General features: G+C 41.7%; 1 protein-coding gene across 4 annotated transcripts in view; it reads left to right on the top strand.

Annotated features, from left to right (window-relative positions):
- Positions 1–20,408, top strand: part of LOC307215727 (sodium channel protein type 1 subunit alpha) — a 106,063-nt gene that overhangs the window by 42,833 nt on the left and 42,822 nt on the right. For all 4 annotated transcript variants that reach the window (XM_079975360.1, XM_079975358.1, XM_079975359.1 and 1 more), the window contains exons 2-4: positions 9,538–9,853; positions 13,528–13,648; positions 19,620–19,707. In XM_079975360.1, coding sequence (XP_079831486.1) covers positions 9,590–9,853; positions 13,528–13,648; positions 19,620–19,707 — 473 coding nt within the window. In that variant the 5' untranslated portion in view covers positions 9,538–9,589. The remainder of the gene's footprint in view (positions 1–9,537; positions 9,854–13,527; positions 13,649–19,619; positions 19,708–20,408) is intronic.

Below are 20,408 nucleotides of genomic sequence, written 5' to 3'. Positions count from 1 at the left end.
GTCTTTCTCTCACACAGGGGTGGTTAGCAGAAGTGTGGGGGCACAAGGGTGAAATGGGCAACAGCAAGGGCAGCCTGTTCACGAGGCAGTCTGAGGTAGCCCCCTCAGACGGTGGACTACAAGGGGTGCCTCTGTGGGTGAGCACACCCCTTCACCCCCAGAGAAGCAGTGGTGTTGATGGCCTCCAGATTCCAGTGAGATCTTACAGGAGATCCCGCAAGATCTTGCCATAACCCAGAAATCTTAGCCATGTAACTCCGGTAAGCAAGGCTTCAGCAGGGGCTGTGGGGGTAGGGGTGGGGCAGCACCTTCACATTTAGCCTCAGGTGGCAAAATTAGATGGGCCACCGTGGGGCAGCAGCATGTGGGCAGAGGAGCAGCAGATGAGGAGATGAGAAGCGATGGCAGGCAGGCATTGGAAGTCTTCTATCTACAGTGAGTAATGCATGGTATCCTGGCACCAAATGAAGTAGAGATAATGGGGGGGCGGGGGCGGCAAAGGAATGTTGGCTGCACTCCAGGTACAGCAGGGGTGGCAGAACTCCCAAAAGAAAAGTTGCAGGCAGTTGGGCTTCTAACTTTCAGCGTGTGCTCCCTAAGTGGCAGATTAGGAAACACCCAGGTGGCATTTGCTACTTATGATCTATATGGAAATACGTTTTTAGCTAAGTTTTGGAAGGCAGCTATGCTCACCACTATACCACCAACGCCGTTTTTAGCTAAGTTTTGAAATACATCACTGCGTGTTCTCAGGACAGGGTGAGGTGCACATTTAAATAAATAGATTCTGTTTTCCATTGCTTTGGTTTAGGGACCGATGAGGTGAATGCAATTTTTTAAAAGCCCCTTTGTTTCATTTTATGAATTTACTAAGCGATGTGCCCCAGCTCACTCTGTTCACCACCACCCCTACCAGTCCTCCCACATTAATTGCCCTGGAATTTCCCCTTCCCATCCCATGCAACTGCTAAGCTTGTTTTTCACCCCCACCCCACCCCCCCATTTCTGAAGGCACTTTGCACTCCTGTTTCCACCTTCACCCAAATGCCTATGTCTCCGCTCCCTTCCTTTTGTGCAATGCCCCCTTACACACCAACCACCCCCAGGGCCAGATCCTGCATCCTACTCCTCCCACACATTTGAACTACTAGGCGCCCTTTTCATCTTGTCCTATGCTTCAGATCCATTCAGGCCCCTGCTTTCAACCTCAAACTCATTATCAAACCCCCTACTTCCTCCTTTTTTGCCATCTCCTTTGCATCCCCTTTTCACATTCACTCCCTTTTTTCCCTCCATCCCCCGCCTTACTTTTCTCAACTCTCCCTTGCAGAAAGATCCTCCCCCATTTCCACCTCTTCTCCTTTTTCCTTTTCCCTCTTGCATGCTCACACCATTATCACCCCCCTGCCCTTTTTACTACCTCCCCCTTTCTCCTTTTTCCAACTCTCCTTTGCACACAGGCCACCCCTATTTCCATGCTGCTGCCTCTTTCCCATTCTGCAGCCCCCTTTGCACACACAAACACACCATGCTGATGTATGTTGCTGTATCTTTAAGACAAATAGACTCTTAAGAGCAAGCCTGTCGGTTAGCTTGCTCAATTAGAGAATGTCATGCTCAACTGATAAATGTTGTACATATATATTTTGTTGTTGTTTAGTCGTTTAGTCGTGTCCGACTCTTCGTGACCCCATGGACCAGAGCACGCCAGGCACTCCTGTCTTCACATATATTTTAGTCACAAGCAAACACCCATGCAGTTTCTAAACCACGTTGAATCTGTAACTTCATGTTGAAGACAACACATGGTACCAGGAGTGAAATACATTGTGGGAAGATACTATAGAATATTTGAGGGCTCTGCATCCTGAGTATCTCTCACATGAAGCTTTTGGTGAATGGAAGAGGGAGAAGTTTAAAACAGCCATTTCCCCACTGTACTTAAACAATGGCAGAAGTCTGAGTAAAACTTAAGTGGAGGAACACTGAGGTGAAAATGTGGTTTTGAACAACAGCAGAGATTTGAGGAAAGCAGAGATGGAGGAGCGCTGTTTTTTTAAAAAAAACAAAAACAGTGAGAAATAGCAGAGATGGTACAATGCAGAAGCTAACACCCAGAAAGCTAACATTGAAAGCCTTTTCCAACTTCCTTCTCATTGTACTCAAACCCTGTTTTAAACTGCCCCTCGTGTCACCTGCTGCTGACTACTCAAACCTCTGCCATTGTTTTAAATCACCACTTTTTCTCTCAGCATTTCTCCACCCCTGCTTTATTCAACCTTCTGCTATTATTTTAATTTTAATTTTAATTTTTTTAATTTTTTTTTTTGGCTTTTGTTCATGTCTTTTTTTAAATTATTTTTTATTCATTTTACAATACAAAAATATAAAAACACATAACATAATTTTTTACAAATAAATTTTTTGGAGTTCCCTCAGCTCTTCTGCAAATCCTCCATTTTAGTCCTTCTTCCGCATTTCTTAATGTAATATTGCCTTTTATTAAAAAACCTCATCCCTCTTATTCCCTTTTTTACAATATTTCTAAAATTATTTTCACAGAGCCTCTTGCAAACCTACAAACGTTAATTGTTCATCGCAAATACTTTTCAAATAGTCTACAAATTTACTCCAGTCTTCAGTGAATCTGTGGTCTAGTAGGCCTCGGATCCTTCCTGTTAGTTTATCAAGTTCTGCGTATTCCATTAACTTCATTCTCCATTCTTCCATCGACGGTAATTCTTCTTGTTTCCATTTTTGGGCTAGCAGTATTCTTGCCGCTGTTACTGCGTATAGAAAAAGCTTATCATCTTTTCTGTTTACCTTCTGCTGTTATTTTAAACCACCATTTCTCACTGTCACTCCATCACTGCTTTACTCAAACCTCTGTCCTTGTTTGAAACTGCCATTTTCCTCTCGGTGTTTCTCCACCTCCACTTTACTCAAACTTCTGCTATTCAAAACAGCCCCTTTTTTCCTTTCAGTGTTTCTCCCTTCTCACTGTACTCAAACTTCTCCCTCTTCCATTCCTCAGCTGCCTCATGTGTGAGAGATAAAGGATTCGGAGCCCACAAATGTTCCAATGTATGAAGGTATTTACTCAAACCTTTGCTGTTGTTTCAAACTGCCATTTCCCTCTCAGTTTGCAACCTTACATTTTTATGTATATAGGAAGATTTAATTCATTTCTGTCCTGCTCTTCAATTCCAAAGTGACTCAGAAAACAAGAAAAAACACTAAAAAAAATAAATACAACAATTATAGAATGGCAGAGTGTTAAACCACCCAGATATAGAACCTTTATGAGCACCCGGGGCAAAACCTCTACCTAATTAAATGATATTAGCACTCTTCCCTGTTTATTTTGATAGCTTTTCGAAACAGCAGCTTGTGTTTGCTTTCTGTTTGCCCTGATTTATCAACTTTTAGCCAAAAGCGAAAACCATCATATATAACACAGGGCAAGGGCAAACAGAAGGATATAGAGTAAGGACTGCTTACTGTAACAGATTTATGTTGCCCAAATACATCCTTGGTGATCAGCTTCAGACTGCAAGAGGAACTGAGTGTATGAGGCAGAAAAACAACACCCTTTTCATAGATAAAGAGAGAGAAAAAAAACTGTATTTTAGTAATGTAATATTGTTATGTATACTGTCATGGTTTCAGATACATGTTGTCAGGGAACATGTTGTCCGGAGGTTAAGGGGTGATATGATAGCCATGTTCAAATATATAAAAGGATGTCACATAGAGGAGGGAGAAAGGTTGCTTTCTGCTGCTCCAGAGAAGCAGACACGGAGCAATGGTTCCAAACTACAAGAAAAAAGATTCCACCTAAACATTAGGAAGAACTTCCTGACAGTAAGAGCTGTTCGACAGTGGAATTTGCTGCCAAGGAGTGTGGTGGAGTCTCCTTCTTTGGAGGTCTTTAAGCAGAGGCTTGACAACCATATGTCAGGAGTGCTCTGATGGTGTTTCCTGCTTGGCAGGGGGTTGGACTCGATGGCCCTTGTGGTCTCTTCCAACTCTATGATTCTATGATTCTAACATCATTTAGGGTGCAATCCTATAGTCCCTGGGAAGGTATTCCAGGCACCATAGGTTATTGCAGACCTCCCTCTTCATGGGTGAAGGAAGTGGTCTGTTCCCAGAGACCTTGTTGCAGCCATCTATCCCTCCACTGCTGTTGATGCTCTGAGGGAAGCAGGCAGAAAAGGGCATATCATGGGTGAATCAAGGAAGGCTTTGTTCCTCTGGCACACACCTGACAAGGGAAGGAAAATACATCAGCCTTGAAGCTGGCATCCTATGCTAAATTTGCCGGGCATTGTTTCTTTAAACTGAGTCCTACTTTAAAGGTGATTCTTAGCAGGCAAATGCTTTCAGATCTGCAACTTTGGGCAGCAGCTATTCCATCAGGCTACAGCAGGGGGAGAGAAGACAAGCAGGAAACATCTCATTGGCTCTGCTGAAGGGACAGCTCCCTTTGGCTTTTCTTCTTGAATTGTTTCTTTTCAAGCTGGTCGTTCTAAAAACTTTGGAATTTTAAGAACTGGTTTCTGAAATGGGTTTGTTTTCTTCTTCCCTCCTGATTCCCTGATTTTATATAAGCTGCTTTGGGAGCCTTTCCAGCTGGGTTAAAGATGCTTTAAATAAGCAATAATAAATGAAACTATTGCCTGCAAAAAAACCAAAACAAAAAACCCCCTAAATATTCAAAGGGTATCTTTTTCAGTACCCGTAATAAACACAACATATTTTGGGTTGGTTGGCCATAAAAGAGTGCAGGCAGCTTTTTCACAAAAGGATGATCTCTGCCAGTAATTCTCAGGCTCTAGGGTCATCACTGGTGCACACCGTATGTCCTAGTTGTAAGGAAGAGGACTGTACTTGGCAGGTAATAACTGTTTAGATGCCAACTGTAGCTCAGGTTTTAGAGAGACTAGGTACCTTGTTATGATGATCATTACTCTTGACACCAACAATGTTATGTGTTAATTGCTGGAAGTGAGGCGAGGGAACAGTGATGCGGAACATTTCATTGCAGTTTATTGGAGGCAGAATTAAGCATATAAGAAATGTCGAGTAGAAGCTATGATGAGTTCGGTATTTCTGAGACAATATACGATGATGTGCTTTCCCTCGTTATTATGTGCAAAGAGAAAATCTAGTTGTGATATTTAAATCGGGTCCTTTTCTTGCATTTCTACAACATGCAGGCAATATCCAAGCCATGCTCAGAATTAGACCCACTGAGATCAGTGGACGTAAATCTATTTCCCAGGGGACTCAGCTACATTAGTAAAAATAAAACGTTATAAATGCATTGTAACACTGTGACACCAGGTGGCGATGTGGAGCTAAAATAGGAATGCTATGAAATTTTCCATTGTGAGCTTTAAAATCGTTTTTCCCCAGAGCATTTTCAGAGTGTTTTTTATAGCTGTGTAGATGCAGCCAGGGTCTACTCTATTACTCCTATACGTGTGTGTGAGTGTGTTCACATGACCATATTTCCCAGGATACAACTGAATGAATAAAAGAAGTAATGCTTCTTAAGGTGAACTGATCCTCTCTGCATTTAGTATTTAAGTGATACCATTAGTGTACATAGTAGTTTGTACAGTTACACAGGCATGAAAGAACTACCAAGCTAATACAAAGGACTAAGCTAAATGTGACATTAAATGTGTGATTGTGTTGAGTTTGCCTAGGCTGTTCCTTGTAAATAACAGCTGTGTGGAGGATGAAAGAAGATAATCAGTACTGGTATGACAGCACTCTTACCCATTCACCACAGTCCTGATGGAAATTTCCACCCACCAGCAAATCTGCTCTTTACCCTGTGAAAGGAAACTGCCCTTACCAGCAAAGGAAGCTTTCTTCCTGGGGCTGATAGCAGCTGTGGTAGGGTTTACTTAAAATAATGATGATGATGATGATGATAATAATAATAATAATAATAATAATAATAATAATAATAATATCCTATCTAAGTTTAGCTCAGTCAGCAGGGGAAATACAGTGGTACCTTGGGTTACATACACTCCAGGTTACAGACTCTGCTAACCCAGAAATATTACCTCGGGTTAAGAACTTTGCTTCAGGATAAGAACAGAAATTGTGCAGCGGTGGCGCAGTGGCAGCAGGAGGCCCTATTAGCTAAAGTGGTGCTTCAGGTTAAGAACGGACCTCCAGAATGAATTAAGTACTTAACCCAAGGTACCACTGTAATGTTATCTTCTAGGTCAAGAGAGCTCACCCTCTGTAGTATGTTGTCACTTTTCACACAACATGGGCAAATGTGGCCAGATTCTCCATTAAATGCCAAGACCCCATGACCCTCCAGTTCCCAGAGTAACTAGCCAGACAAGACCAGCAGCATATAGTTTGGGAGTAAAATAGGCCACAACTTTTATTTGTGAAAAGTTTGGCATAGGCATTGGGAAAGCCACATTATTCCACACCAGCCCTCCTTCTGGAAGTGCATCTAAGGGTAAACCCAACTTGGGAGCCTATGACCTGAATCAAAAGGGGTACCCACCCACCCCACTCCACCCTCTGTAGTGTGCTGTGTGTAGACTCTCACTCCCCAGTCTTAGTGTTGGCACTTGTAACACAAGCACAATGTGTGTGAATGAAGCTGGATTCTCTGTTCCAGGACTTTGAACATCTGCAACATCATCCTTCCTCCTCTCTCCCTTCCTTCTATACCTCCCTTTTGCACCATTCTCTGATGCTGTAGTATGAACAGAAGAAGCAAAGTGCTTCCTATAGGGCCACTTCTTGGAACAATGGTCACAGCCAACCAAGAGTGCTGACCCATCATTTCATGCACCAATGGCTGCCAGGAACCTTGTATCATCACCAACAAAGGTTCCAAATTTTGAGTCATGCCTTGTTACTTAAAAAAAAATTAAAATCAAAATCTGTGTTAAGAGTTTTAGGGCAACCAATTCCGTCCTATTGTCAGTTTGTGCTTGTGAGTATAGAAGGAAACTGAATTCTTTTTAATAATGCTCACATGTACCGTGGATTGATTTTTTTTTTCAACCAATACTGCTGATCATTTGGCTAATTGTAGTGGCGTTTCTGTTCTATTACAAGTCCATATTTCTCCCCCCCCAAAAAAAAAGTATGCATTTGTATGAGTTTCTGAAATGATTGATAAATGTAACTGGGACATTGCAGAACTCCTAAACCAATTATACTATTACCGTCTCCATGTGAAAATTCAGGTAGTCTTGTAATATATAGTGCTTACAGATTCCATCTGGTTTATAATCCATCTAGAAACACTGGAATTGCTGTTTTAAGTGAACCACCCTTATATAGTCCTTTAAATGTCAATTCAGATGTTAAACCTGAAGTATATTGGGATTCATCTACTTAACAGACATGGTCAAAGGAGACCTTTCAAATTCAGGCTTTATTTACTTTGCATGTGCATTAAGGATCCATTAGCTGTTTTTGTTGTTTTTTGTTTTGCAGTGTAGGGATTTTCCTTTTGCCATTAAGCAAAAAAACAAAAACAAAAAAAACCCAACCCTTTCCCCCCAACACTTGCAATAAAACAAAGATTTCCAGTGGTTTCCCTGCAGATCTTCCTTCCTTCCTTCCTTTCTTTTACAATTTGATTTCAAACAAAATGGTCACAACCAAAAGACAGTTTTCAACACCCCCTTTCCCCCCTAAATCATTCTAATATCTCACTGGTCTTTCTACTTGGAAGTTCTATGTCTTTTTCATTGAACGTTCCAACAATTGCATTTTTTCCTTTCTCTTACGCAATCGAAAGTAGTTGTTACCTTTTCTCTTCTCACTCCCTCTTCCCTGTCCTTTCTTCATCTCCTCTTTTCTCTCTTCCCTCCTTTCCCCTCTCTATAGATATCCCTGTCTCTCTCTCTGCTCCTTCCCCATTCCTTTAAAATGAATCGGCACACGCTTCCATCCTTCTGACCCAGCATCGCTTTCTCTGCTCTGCTCATACCTTCTACCTCCCTCTTTTCCTTTTGTACTCCTCTGCTGTTCTTCATCTCCTGCTTTTGCCCGAGTGTATTAGGTCTGGCACTAATGAGCAGGCCTTCTTCAAGGCATCCTGCCAATGGGTGGAGATTGCAGACGCTCTAGTCTCTCGGAAGAGGTGGGGGTGGGGAGGATGTGCTCCTCTCTGTCCAAATTCACATTTGAAAACCCAGCCTGCAAAAACCATAAAGAAAGAAAGAAAAATCTCTCAGCAGCATAAAAGGTGCACCATAAGCATTTTTCCTCAGCACTTGGTGTTTCCCCCCCACCCCACCTCCCTCTGTTGCCATGCTGATTTTTGGCTGCATACAGTATATTTGTGACACTGTTTCATCTCTTTCCGCTCTTAAGCATATTTCCAAAATATCAAATCCATTAAAAGGAATTAAGAGCATATGCTGCGGTTTCCAACTATAACAAGCATGTGTGCTCTCAGGAGTACTCTGCAAGAGCCACATACTGTAGTGGAAACGTGGTGTCTCCATCCCCAACCCCAAATATCTGCTGTATTTTTTCTGCCTGCATTTTGCAGAGGAGAATGCAAGGCTGGGTTTTGCTCTGACCTGATTCTGAAAATATCTTCACAGGATCAACCCAGCTGAAATCAAGTCACTGTATTAGACCCTTTTGTTAATTAACCAATGTGTTCCCCCTAGGATTCTGCAGCAGGGTAGCATTCTTATTTTTTGTAATTAATAAAATATTGTTTGCAGTAAAACGCTGTGCCCTCCAATAACACTCCAGTTTGCTTGGAGTTTTTTGAGTGTGTTTTTTTTTTAAAAAAGATCAAATAGCTTTTAGAACGGCTCAGCGCTTTGTCTCAAGTAGCTGGCATATCAATAAGCTATTTTTAGGATGCCAAACTATTGTGCATTGCTGCGGGGCAATCTCCATTCATTCCAGTGGGATTATATGAGAACCCTGTGGTCAGGTCCCTGTGTCTTTTGACAGCTCCGCAACAAGCAGAAATTCACAGTTCCCCCGTCATTAGATCTGCATGCCGGGAAAAGCTTCATCTGATCGATTTTGATTGGTTATGCCACCCATCGAAATTGGGTTATTGGGTTGGTTTTGTTGTATTTTGACTCTGTATTTTGTGGTTTTTATATTCTGATGTTTTCCTGTGAACCGCCCTGAGACCTGCGGGTATATAGGGCAGTATATCAATTTAACAAAGGGTAATAAATAAATAATAATTAACGGTCCGGAAGTCCTGCCAGAGGAAAAACAGATACTGTTCTGAACCACAGGCAAATCTCACTGAAGGGAAGCACAGCAGCAAGGCAGGTTGAAGGATTGTGCCTTGGAAATCCAAAGGCGCGTTCTTTTGAAAGTTCTTTTTAACAGCGTAGTACTGTCGTTTGTTTGCAAGGTTTTGTTTGCATCGAAAAGAGTTGGTGGAGGAAGTGTTCCTTCCCTGCTTAGTAATTTCTGTTCTTCGTCTTTTCCTTCCTTCCTTCCTTCCTTCCTTCCTTCCTTCCTTCCTTCCCTGCCCATTTCCTTATGCAGTACTTCCTTATGCAGGATAATAAATGGTAATTAAAATGAGCAGGATGAAAAGATGGAGCAGCCAGTGCTTGTACCACCAGGACCTGACAGCTTCCACTACTTCACTAGAGAGTCTCTTGCAGCTATTGAGCAACGCATTGCTGCAGAGAAGGCTAAGCAGTCCAAACAAGACCGTAAAGACGACGACGAAAATGGCCCAAAGCCCAGTAGTGACTTGGAGGCTGGAAAATCACTGCCATTTATTTATGGAGACATACCTCCTGGCATGGTGGCTACTCCCTTGGAAGACCTGGACCCATTTTATCTTAACCAAAAAGTGAGTGTTTCATATCAAGCATTTTATACTGTCCCTTTCCTTTTCCATTTCCTTGCAGTCAGGCACACAGCCTACAATTTCCCCATGTGTCTTTCTGGGATCTCTGTTACTTGTGATCTACCAGGTTTGAAAACCAGCATTTCTGGGTAAGGACAACTGATTGCACTGCAAGGATGTTAATCATTTGCTCTCAATCTGTACATCGAAAACTATTCGTATTTCAACTCTGCTGGAAAATTATCTAGCAAAAAGCTGGCAGGAGACAACAGTGATCACACACAAACACACACACACACACTGTTCCATTGACCAAATGGCTGGTTATTAGTTTCCCATATTTTCTGAGACCATTGATTAGCTGGGTGGTTGAATTGTTTGTTGACAACAATTATTCTACATCTATCTATCCATAGCTGTCAACTTTTCCCTTTTCTTGTGAGGAATCCTATTCGGAATAAGGGAATTTCCCTTTAAAAAAGGGGGAAGTTGACAGCTATCTATCATCTATCTATCTATCTATCTATCTATCTATCTATCTATCTCTATCATCTATCTAAAAAAAGCAGCAGTTTTTTAAAAAAACATACATCATAGACTGGGCAGTGTGTATGGAGGTGGTTCTGGGCTACCCAGATGGCAAGACCTCTCAGTCTCATGGATGTGGTCCAAAGGAAAGCAGAGCAGTACTTTAGGCTCCAGCTTGGCTCCTGCAGGAGTTGCCAGAAGGAGGTGTACAAGGCACTGTCCAACTGCCTTATGGACTCTGCTCCAGATTTGTGTAGGTTTTACTCCTTAGCCTTCTCTTCTCCCAAAGATATCCTGCAAGGCAGTGGAAGTTAAGGATCAGAGTTTTCCTTCTCCTGGATGGGCTACCTTCTCAGGTTGACAAGCCCCATCAGCCCCTCATTTCCCTCTGCAGCACATGCAGAAACCACCTTCTTGACCATTGGACCCATTGTTAGTCTTGTCTGCTCAATCCGCCAGAGCCTGTATTCACATGCAGGAGAAATCCTCAACTCACTGAGGTTTTGAGACCCATCAGCTGTCCTTACCTGGTTTAGCCAGCCTGTCGAAGTCGTTTCTTGGGATGTGGCCTCTGTCACATGTTGACAGCTTCTAGGAGCCACAGGTGAAAGCTGAGTGTGGGGTGGGGTGTGGGATGTTAGGAGAGGTGTAGTACCTCTTGTGAGGTACACATCATGCTCCTTCCCTGGGTAGCATGTCTAACTGAAATGAAGAAGAATATGCTCACTGAAACAAAAGGCAGCTTGGTCAGATGCTTTGGTCAAATCACACCAATCAAATAGATTCCTTGTGAAAAAAATGGAATAATGTTAAGGATGTTCTGGGCATGCACATACAAAGCAGCTAGTTATGGGGGCCACACCTGATCTATGGAATGCTGGCTTGCGCATGGCACTTATTCTCTCATGACATTTTAAGGACATCCTATGGGGAAATGACACTTGTTTTGAAATATTCAAACTGTACAAGCTAGGAAAACCAATACAATAAACCCGGCAATGGGTAATTGTTCAGTGGTAGAATACTTACTGTGCTAACATAAGATCCCAGATTCGGTCCTAGGCAACTCAAGATAGGACTGGGAAGGACTGCCATCTAAAACCCCTAGTGAGTATAAGACACATTTCTTCCTTTGGTTAGTTATGAATTTCCTCCCCTTTGCTGGTTGCATGTACACAGGAACAACAGCTGTGGCAAGGTATTCTCCTGAGTTAGTTATTCCATTGCTAATTACTGTTGTTAAATTGTCCAAGGACATTTTCACAGAGGAAACAAATTCTACCAGTTGGGAAGATGCAAAACTTTTTAGAGGGGATGATGGGCTTGTTTATCTTGCATACCTGTTTCTCCTCTTTGAAATTGGAAAGGGAAATTCCCAACTCAGCAAGATATGTTCATGTTATTATTACGATGAAGGTGCATATGCCTTCTCATGTTGATATGCAATATTGCATTTGACTCAAATGATGCTTCCTCAGGCTGTGTACGCACACGTCAGCCTTTGAAGTGCTGCAGTTTGGGGTTTCTTAAAAGCACTTTTGTAGACATTGCTTTGCAAGCGTCCATACCTGCATGCTCTGTAAACAGCATGAGCAGCTGTTAAACCATTGCCAGATTTACACACAGAGGTTGTGGCTAGGGCACATTAGTTTCTTTGCTCCCTCCCCTTTTGATGCCCGCGTCATGCCTTAAAAAAAAAATATCCTGCAAATTTATTGATGTACCAGAAGTCTGCTCATAACTAACTAATGCTCAGTTAGTTTTACTGTGCTGAGTGCATTCCCAGAGGCTTCCTTCTCTTGTACCATGCAGGTGACTTGGTGACTACATTTCTCCGTGGGGACAAGCCACTTTAGGTTGCATCCCACTATTGACTACTCATTGTAGAGCCATTGAAATTAATGGTTCTGAACCATTTTTATTTGAATGAGTCTACCCTGAGTATGACTAACAGTGAACACAACCCTGTGTACATTCAGAGGCTTCCTTTCCTTGTAGTACCATGCAGGCAACTCTAGCAAGGCACTCTAAGTATGCCCAGAGGCTGCTTGTCCTGGCACTTTGCATGGTGGGTCACCAACTGTTGTGTCTGTTATATTGCAAATCATTGTGCTACAGTATCCTCAGAATATCCCTGCCCTGGCACCAGGGAGGCAGCAGACATCACATAATTTGATTTATCAAATGAAGAGTGCAAAAAAAGGGGCACTTCAGGCTTCTGATATATCTGCTCCCTGTTACATCCAATAATTCCCCTGGAGTCGTTGTGGTTGATTTCTTAAAGCTAAGTTTTGTTAAGGAGCAGCATGCAAAATGGGCAATTCAACTCTGTGCCAAACTGCCACCATAAGCAGTCAAATAATATGGTTCTTGGAGGGGAAAGTTTATAGTGATTGGAGCATTCAGTTGATTAAAGCTTTGGGATTTCGATAAACTGGGATGGTTGCTTAAAAAGTAATAAATACTATAGCAAAAAGAGCCCTTTCCCAATTCATTTGAGCGCTTGAGTACAGAGGAGAAAGAGTTAATGGCGGCTGTTTCTGCCCGTCCTTTAAAAGAGCACAAACACTTAATGGAGGCTCCTTCTGCTCTTCTTCTAAGGAGTAAAAGAGTGAAACCTATGCAACCCTCCAAAGACTGAAACATCAGTATACTCATGTACATGGAAGGGAAAATATTTGTTGTCTTCAGGTTTGTCCAGAATACCAAATGGCTCGGGTACCTCTCAGGTTAATCTCTGAGGAAGTGTAGGGAGAGGGCTACATAGGTGCAGTTCAGCAACATCATAAGACCCTCCCCAATAGGAGGTTCTCAGAGATGGTCTTCACGCACAAGGCAAGAGGTGCTTCAAAATGTATTGTAAAATGTGAGCCATCTATTAACTTTTCTACCAAAAGGCGTTTGAGTGGAACAGCAAACAAACGATATAACAACAATATGAAGAGAAAAATGCATCTGCAAAGGGCAACGAATACTCTTACATAGTAAATAATGTCCTGCTTATCAGGTAAGTTATAACAATACAGCATTTGACAGGAAAGGATGTGTTCACAGTGACTGGTTTTTTTTAATCACTGGGGGAAATAATGAAAGATGATTGTAGAACTGCATGACTTTAAGCTGCTCTCACCTTTTCTTCTTTCTTCCAGACTTTTATAGTATTGAATAGAGGAAAGGCAATTTTCCGATTCAGTGCCACTCCTGCCCTATACATTTTAACTCCTTTCAACCCTATTAGAAAAATATCTATTAAGATTTTGGTACATTCATATCCTTTTCCAGTTGTTGTTTTTGAAACTGTTCACTTGTTTTCATAAGATAGCAATCTACAAATGTGTTCTTCAGTTTCCTCGTGACCATCCCTGTTTCTAATTTTACATGATTAGGTCTAAAATGAAAATGTTTCAAACTTGCTTATCAAAATTCTCAAAAGACTTTCTGAAATCACCTTCCTACCCTGTCACAAATACCTATGGAATAGATTAGTTTAAAGCAAATGGAGCACACAGGTTATTCCATTCCTCTAGTTGGGTATCAAAGCTCTACTGTACATACAGTGCTCCCACAAATCTGATTAACACTGACCTCAGTGACAGCTGTCATTGGAGCTTCTGCATGGGTAAGATGCATGTGCATTGAAATGTATAAGGTAAAGGTAAAGGACCCTTGAATGGTTAAGTCCAGTCAAAAGGTGACTGGGGTGCGGCGCTCATCTCGCCTTTCAGGCTGAGGGAGCCAACATTTGTCCACAGACAGCTTTCTGGGTCTTTTGGCCAGTATGACTAAACTGCTTCTGGCGCAACGGAACACCGTGACAGAAACCAGAGCGCATGGAAATGCCATTTACCTTCCTGCCACAACAGTACCTATTTATCTACCGGCACTGGTATGCTTTCGAACTGCTAGGTTGGCAGAAGCTGGGACAGAGCAACTGGATCTCACCCTGTCGCTCAGATTCGAACCACTGAACTTCTGATTAAGCAAGCCCAAGAGGCTCAGTGGTTTAGATCACAGCGCCACCCACGTTATCTTTTGTGTGTGTGGGTTTGTTTTGTTTCTGAAATAATTTTTATTTGATTTTACAAGTATAAAGTTATAAAAATAACACAACACATATCCACAATTAAGAGATTCCTCTGAATCTCTGGACTTCTCACCTTCCCCTCCATGGGTTCTGTTATTAAATCTTTTCTACTGCATCTTTTCCAGTACTCCATATTTCTTTATAACTTCTTTATCTCCATGATACCCATTACATTGCAAGTGTTGTTGCAATCCTGCTAATGTTTTCATCTGTTTACAGTGGCCTCCAAGATAAATTATAAAAAATTTCCCATTCCTTATTAAACTTTTGGTCTTCTTGGTTCCTGAGCTTTCCGGTCATTTTTGTCATTTCGGCACCCACATTACCTTTTGAACTTTATATGTGCTATGTAATTGGTGTGAACTGCCATTCAGCTACTGTAGTATGACACCATTGATAAAATCCTTTAAAATGTTGTATCCTTGGAACATGATCCTGATGCTAGTCTTACCACTGCAAGCCCAATCAGAGGCGGAGTGGCCAGGTGGTTAGTGTTAATGCTGTGTCCAATGCTTTGTCAAAACAGAGAAGGATGTTCAGTAGCAGCAGTATTTTTCTTAGGTCATGAAATGGTCCAAATGTATTACAGTGGTACCTCTGGTTGCGAACGGGATCCGTTCCGGAGGCCCGCTCGCAACATGACCAGAATGCAACCCGTGTCTGCGTGTGCGTGGGTCGCGATTTGCTGCCTCTGTGCATGCGTGTGATGTCATTTTGCGCATCTCCGCATGCGTGAGCTGCGAAACCCGGAAGTAACGCTTTCCAGTACTTCCGGGTCGCCACGCGACGCAATCTGAAAATGCTCAACCTGAAGCAAACGTAACATGAGGTATGACTGTACTTTGTTTACCTGGTATGGTTCATCAGTGACAAATCAGATGCACATATAACAGCCACCAATGGAAGACCTTCTTAAAGCTACAATCCTAATCACGTTTACCTAGGAGAAAGGCACACAATAGAACTTACATCTGAGTAAACATGCATAGGATTGTGTTGTAAGTTGGCTAAGACTAGCAGACTTTCTCTACACAATAAACCACTGATTTAAAGTAGAGTTTCCTACAGATTGTATAAATTTGTATCATTCGTTCTGCACTACTGTAAGCGTTTCAACTGATGCAGTGCTGTGCTGTGCCAAAATCTTCGCCTGCGCTTCAACCATTCTCTACCAATTTTATGACAAAAGAAATTGAATTCCAGAATCAGGAAAGGGAGAGAATTTTTTGGGAGAAATTCTCATGGCTTGGGTGGATGTAAAACATTTGTTGTACTTTCCCACATTCCAAAATGGTCAAGAAGTGTTTGTGAGTGTCCTTCCTTTCACTTTACAAATCTCTCCAGTGGTTTGCATTCTCCAGTAAGGATGGAGGAGAAATTCAACACAGTTCGCATTTCAAGGTGAGTCTACCTAATCCACAATTTCTGAAATAATATGAGAACAAAAACACAGCCTTCCTTCAAATCCCAGTTTTCTGAATTTTGCAATGCAGTTCTCCAACCAAGTAGCATGAACAATCCCACCCTGGATTTTGTGGTTGTGTTTTTTGTAATTGCAAGTATTTATATATTTGCCAAATAGTTTTTATTAGTCTTCCAAATTTTAACCAATCAATACCAAATTACATCAAATTTAATATGTTTTTTTCCAAAAAGTTGACTTCCTGCTCTTCTTCCTTGCTGTGTCCCTATTTCCCCCAATTTACTGCTTCGTATTACAAATTTATATCCCAATTCACATTTCAACCCTTATATCTAATCTTAAATGTCACATTTTCCAATTTAATTCTTGTTCTTCTTCTCCCTTTCCCCTTCGCTCTTAGCTGTCCAGTTTACAATTCCTGCTTGTATACTTAACAATAACTTATTCCCTTATACATCAAAACAAAAACAAATGAGGTCTCGCAGCGTAATTGCAAGTATTTAAACTGTTTTTAATATTGTATTTTAAATTGTAATCTGCTTTAGGGTAAAGTGCTGGTAATTAATTAAAATGGGAATGATCGTCATATACTGGGCTAAATTGTGTGTAAAAATAGATATTGTGGTAAAAAATAAAACACAGAACTGTTATATTAGCGGAAATTGCTTTGCAAAAATATCTATCTTGGGCAAAATTGCATGCAAACGTGTATTGGGATAAATTTGTAATAAAATGCTGGTGTATTTTCATGAAGACTTTTTTAAAAAAACAAACACAAACTGATGTGGAAATGTGGTGAATGGGGGGAAAAATGAGAAACGAGAAAAACCAAAATGGACAGACTTGCCAGTTCCTACTCTCCTTCCCCTGGAAACAAAATTGTTCTACTTTGCCTTATTATTGCTGACAATCAAATTTCAAAAAAAGAATGTAAAAAGAGGTGTTACTGCACCAATCTTAGATTCCTGATAATCAGTCTCCCAGGCCTCCCATGTTTAAAATAAAGCTCAAGGGAAATGTGTAATGGAGAGAAAAACTCACATGTCACTCATGACCACTTCACAATGTTATGATAAGCCACACCCACCGTAACAGCAAATAAGACTGGTGTGCCCTGAGAAAGTGGTAGAAAAATGGAAGTCTGTTTCACAAAGAAAGAAAACTTTTGATATATTGAAGGGAAGGTTTTGGCACAGTAGGCATACATAAGTTTTATCAACCGAAAGTGTAGATTACGAAGCATTTAGATTTGTATGAATTAATCACTTTGCAAATGGTAGATGCAAGTGGCATAAATTTGTCATTTCACAAGTACAGTCATACCTCGGGTTGAAGTAGCTTCAGGTTAAGCATTCTCGGGTTGCACTCTGCGGCAACCTGGAAGTAACGGAGTACGTTACTTCCAGGTTTCGCCACTTGCGCATGCACAGACGCTCAAAATGACATCATGTGCATGCACGGAAGCGGTGAATCGTGACCCATGCACGTGAGGACATGGGTTGCATTCGCTTCAGGATGCGAACGGGGCTCTGGAACGGATCCCGTTCGCATCCGGAGATACCACTGTATGCATCAGTGCTAGATTGCACCATTCTAATTCAAGAAGTCAACCAACGTTACACTTTTTTTTTAGCCTCGCCAATTTCAGTGAGGAAAAGAAGTTAAACACCTGCTTCCTCCTTTTTGTAAACTCCTTGGCTGAATGAAGTATAAAAGTTTGCTTTCAGCTGGCTCAGAAAGTAAGCTCAACTGGTTGAGATTGTGCTTTTCCCGTTCTCATGGTTGACAAAACTCTACCTCAAAAAAATCCAGAATCAAATGATGCTTTGTAAGACCAATATATTACTTGCGTTGAGGAGTATCTTGCTGGTGAGGATCCATATTTTATTCACATATACCTCACTGTGCTGTTGGCTAATACAATAAAAAATGCAGCTAGGAAAAAAATGCAATTTAGTAGGGAAAACTAAGTTTGTAGAATGAAATATATTTGGTTTGGAAATTCAAAGTTTGTGGTGCCATCATGTGGTCATGTTTTATGTTGTGTATGGATAAACATATGTTCTATGTTGTGTATGGATAGATGCGGGTGGCGCTGTGAGTTAAACCACAGAGCCTAGGACTTGCCAATCAGAAGGTTGGCGGTTTGAATCCCCGCGACGGGGTGAGCTCCCGTTGCTCGGTCCTAGCTCCTGCCAACCTAGCAGTTCGAAAGCATGTCAAAGTGCAAGTAGATAAATAGGTACTGCTCCAGCGGGAAGGTAAAAGGCATTTCCATGAGCTGCTCTGGTTCGCCATAACCTGGAAGCTGTACGCCAGCTCCCTCGGCCAATAAATTGTAGCGCAGAGTCAAACTACGGAACTTGGTCCCCCAGGAGACAGTGATGGCTGCTAACTTGAGTGGCTTTCAGAGGATTAGACAGAGGAGAGGGCTATCGATGGCTACCAGTCATGATGACTATGTTCTGCCTCCATTGTTGGAAGCAGCAGTGCTTCTGAATACCAGCTGCTGAAAACCACGGGAGAGGAGAGTGCTCTTGCGCTCATGTTCTGTGTTAAGTTGTGGGTGAACATATCAGACGACACAGCGATTCTTCAAACAGCTCTTGTTTATTCACAGGCCAGGACAGAACTGAACTGAAGGGTTCAGTCAGCCTGCTTATATAGAGCTCCAGTACAACGTAACTAACAATTTTCTAAAACTATCCAATCACTGAACGACACTTTCAATCCCTTATTTGCATAACTATCTACAGTATCCCCCTGCTGGCCCAGGGTGAGAACTTCAGTACATAACATTCTTCCTAGTTTCCCACAGGCATCTGGTTGGCCACTGTGAGAACAGGATGCTGGATTCGATGGCCCATTGGCCTGATCCAGCAGGCTATTTTTTTGTTCTTAGGTTTTTATTAATTAAAGATGGATTGTTATTTTTTAGCTTAAGCCAGAAGAAATCTGACCCTAAATCAACATGATGCCTTACTGAAGTCGTTGCACTCCAGTTCCCATCATTCCCTGCCAGCATGGCCAATGGTCAGGGATGATGGGAACTGGAGTTCAGCAACATCCGGAGGGCACCCCATCGGCTACCCATGTTGTATGCAAATACTCTTCTATTTTTGGCACACCCTATCCAGTTTGTGACTTTCAGCATCTACGTTCATTTTGCTGGAGCTTGCAGTTCCATGGATAGCACCAGTTTTGCACAGCAGCTGCATGCATATCACAGCTTTCCCTTTCAAAGTACTTTGCTATTAACATCCTGTATTGAGTACACTTGTTTTCTTACTATTTGAAAGCTCTATCTTTTTATATTCACCTTAGCTATTGGAATTTTCACCACACCTGCGACCGTTTAGTGATTGTGCTACTTGCAATTTTTAATTAAAACAAAAACAAATTTTCAGAGGCCTCAGTTTCTGCTGTGGCTGCCTGAGGCATATTTATATGGGTTCTGAGATATTTCTGTCCAAGGAATATTGGCTCAAGTGAGTAATGGTCTTTGCTGGAAATGAATTCTATTGTTTCCCCTTATCTAAATAATGCCTGTCCTTATCTACATTTACTATAGTCCTGGATTTCAAAAAAATAAGAAGTTAATGTATTGTCCCATAGTTGCTTTTTAAACAAATGTATTGATTTAATAAAAACAGAACATCCCATTTATTTTGTGTTTTGTTGATCAATAATTATATGATTTCCCGCTGTATGTTCCTTAATGATATAATCTACATTATTCAGCATGCTCATTATGTGCACTATTTTGACCAACTGCGTATTTATGACTCTAAGTAACCCTCCTGATTGGACAAAGAATGTAGAGTAAGTTGAATATTATTAATATGCATGTTTGCATGCTTTGTTGTGGACTGAATTCTACTGGAGCTAATACCATTTTTAAGATAGATGTAAGGTGCAATTTGATGGTCCCTGGAAGGGAATTCCAGAGGACGTAGGATAGATCAGATCTATTCCTCAGAGACAGAGATTCCCTCTCCCTGCAGCAATAATAATAATAATAATAATAAATTTATTTATACCCCGCCCATCTGGCTGGGCTTCCCCAGCCACTCTGGGCGGCTTCCAACCAAATATTAAAATACAGTAATGCATCAAACATTAAAAGCTTCCCTGAACAGGGTTGCCTTCAGATGTCTTCTAAAAGTTTGGTAGTTGTTGTTCTCTTTGACATATGGTGGGATGGTGTGCCACTACCGAGAACGCCCTCTGCCTGGTTCCCTGTAGCTTGGCTTCTTGCAGTGAGGGAACCGCCAGAAGGCCCTCAGCGCTGGACCTCAGTGTCCGGGTAGAACGAAGCTTTGGCCCAACCAATATCAGAGCTCTAGTGTTGGTGTGGCCAAAAGGGATGGAGTGCTAGGGAGCGGGTACCAGGGAGCAGCTTGGACCGAAAGGACCCAAAGTCTCTCCTGGGCCCCTAATACCACCCCAGGAGGGAAAATTAGATGTATTCTTCCCCTTCCAACATAAATGCATCAAAAAACGAGAGCAGGAATGGCTTGAGA

The sequence above is a fragment of the Podarcis cretensis genome (assembly GCF_951804945.1).
Source record: "Podarcis cretensis genome assembly, chromosome: 1".
Lineage (NCBI taxonomy): Eukaryota > Metazoa > Chordata > Lepidosauria > Squamata > Lacertidae > Podarcis > Podarcis cretensis.
The sequence above is the reverse complement of the archived record's forward strand: the minus strand, read 5'-3'. Positions and strand labels throughout refer to the sequence as shown.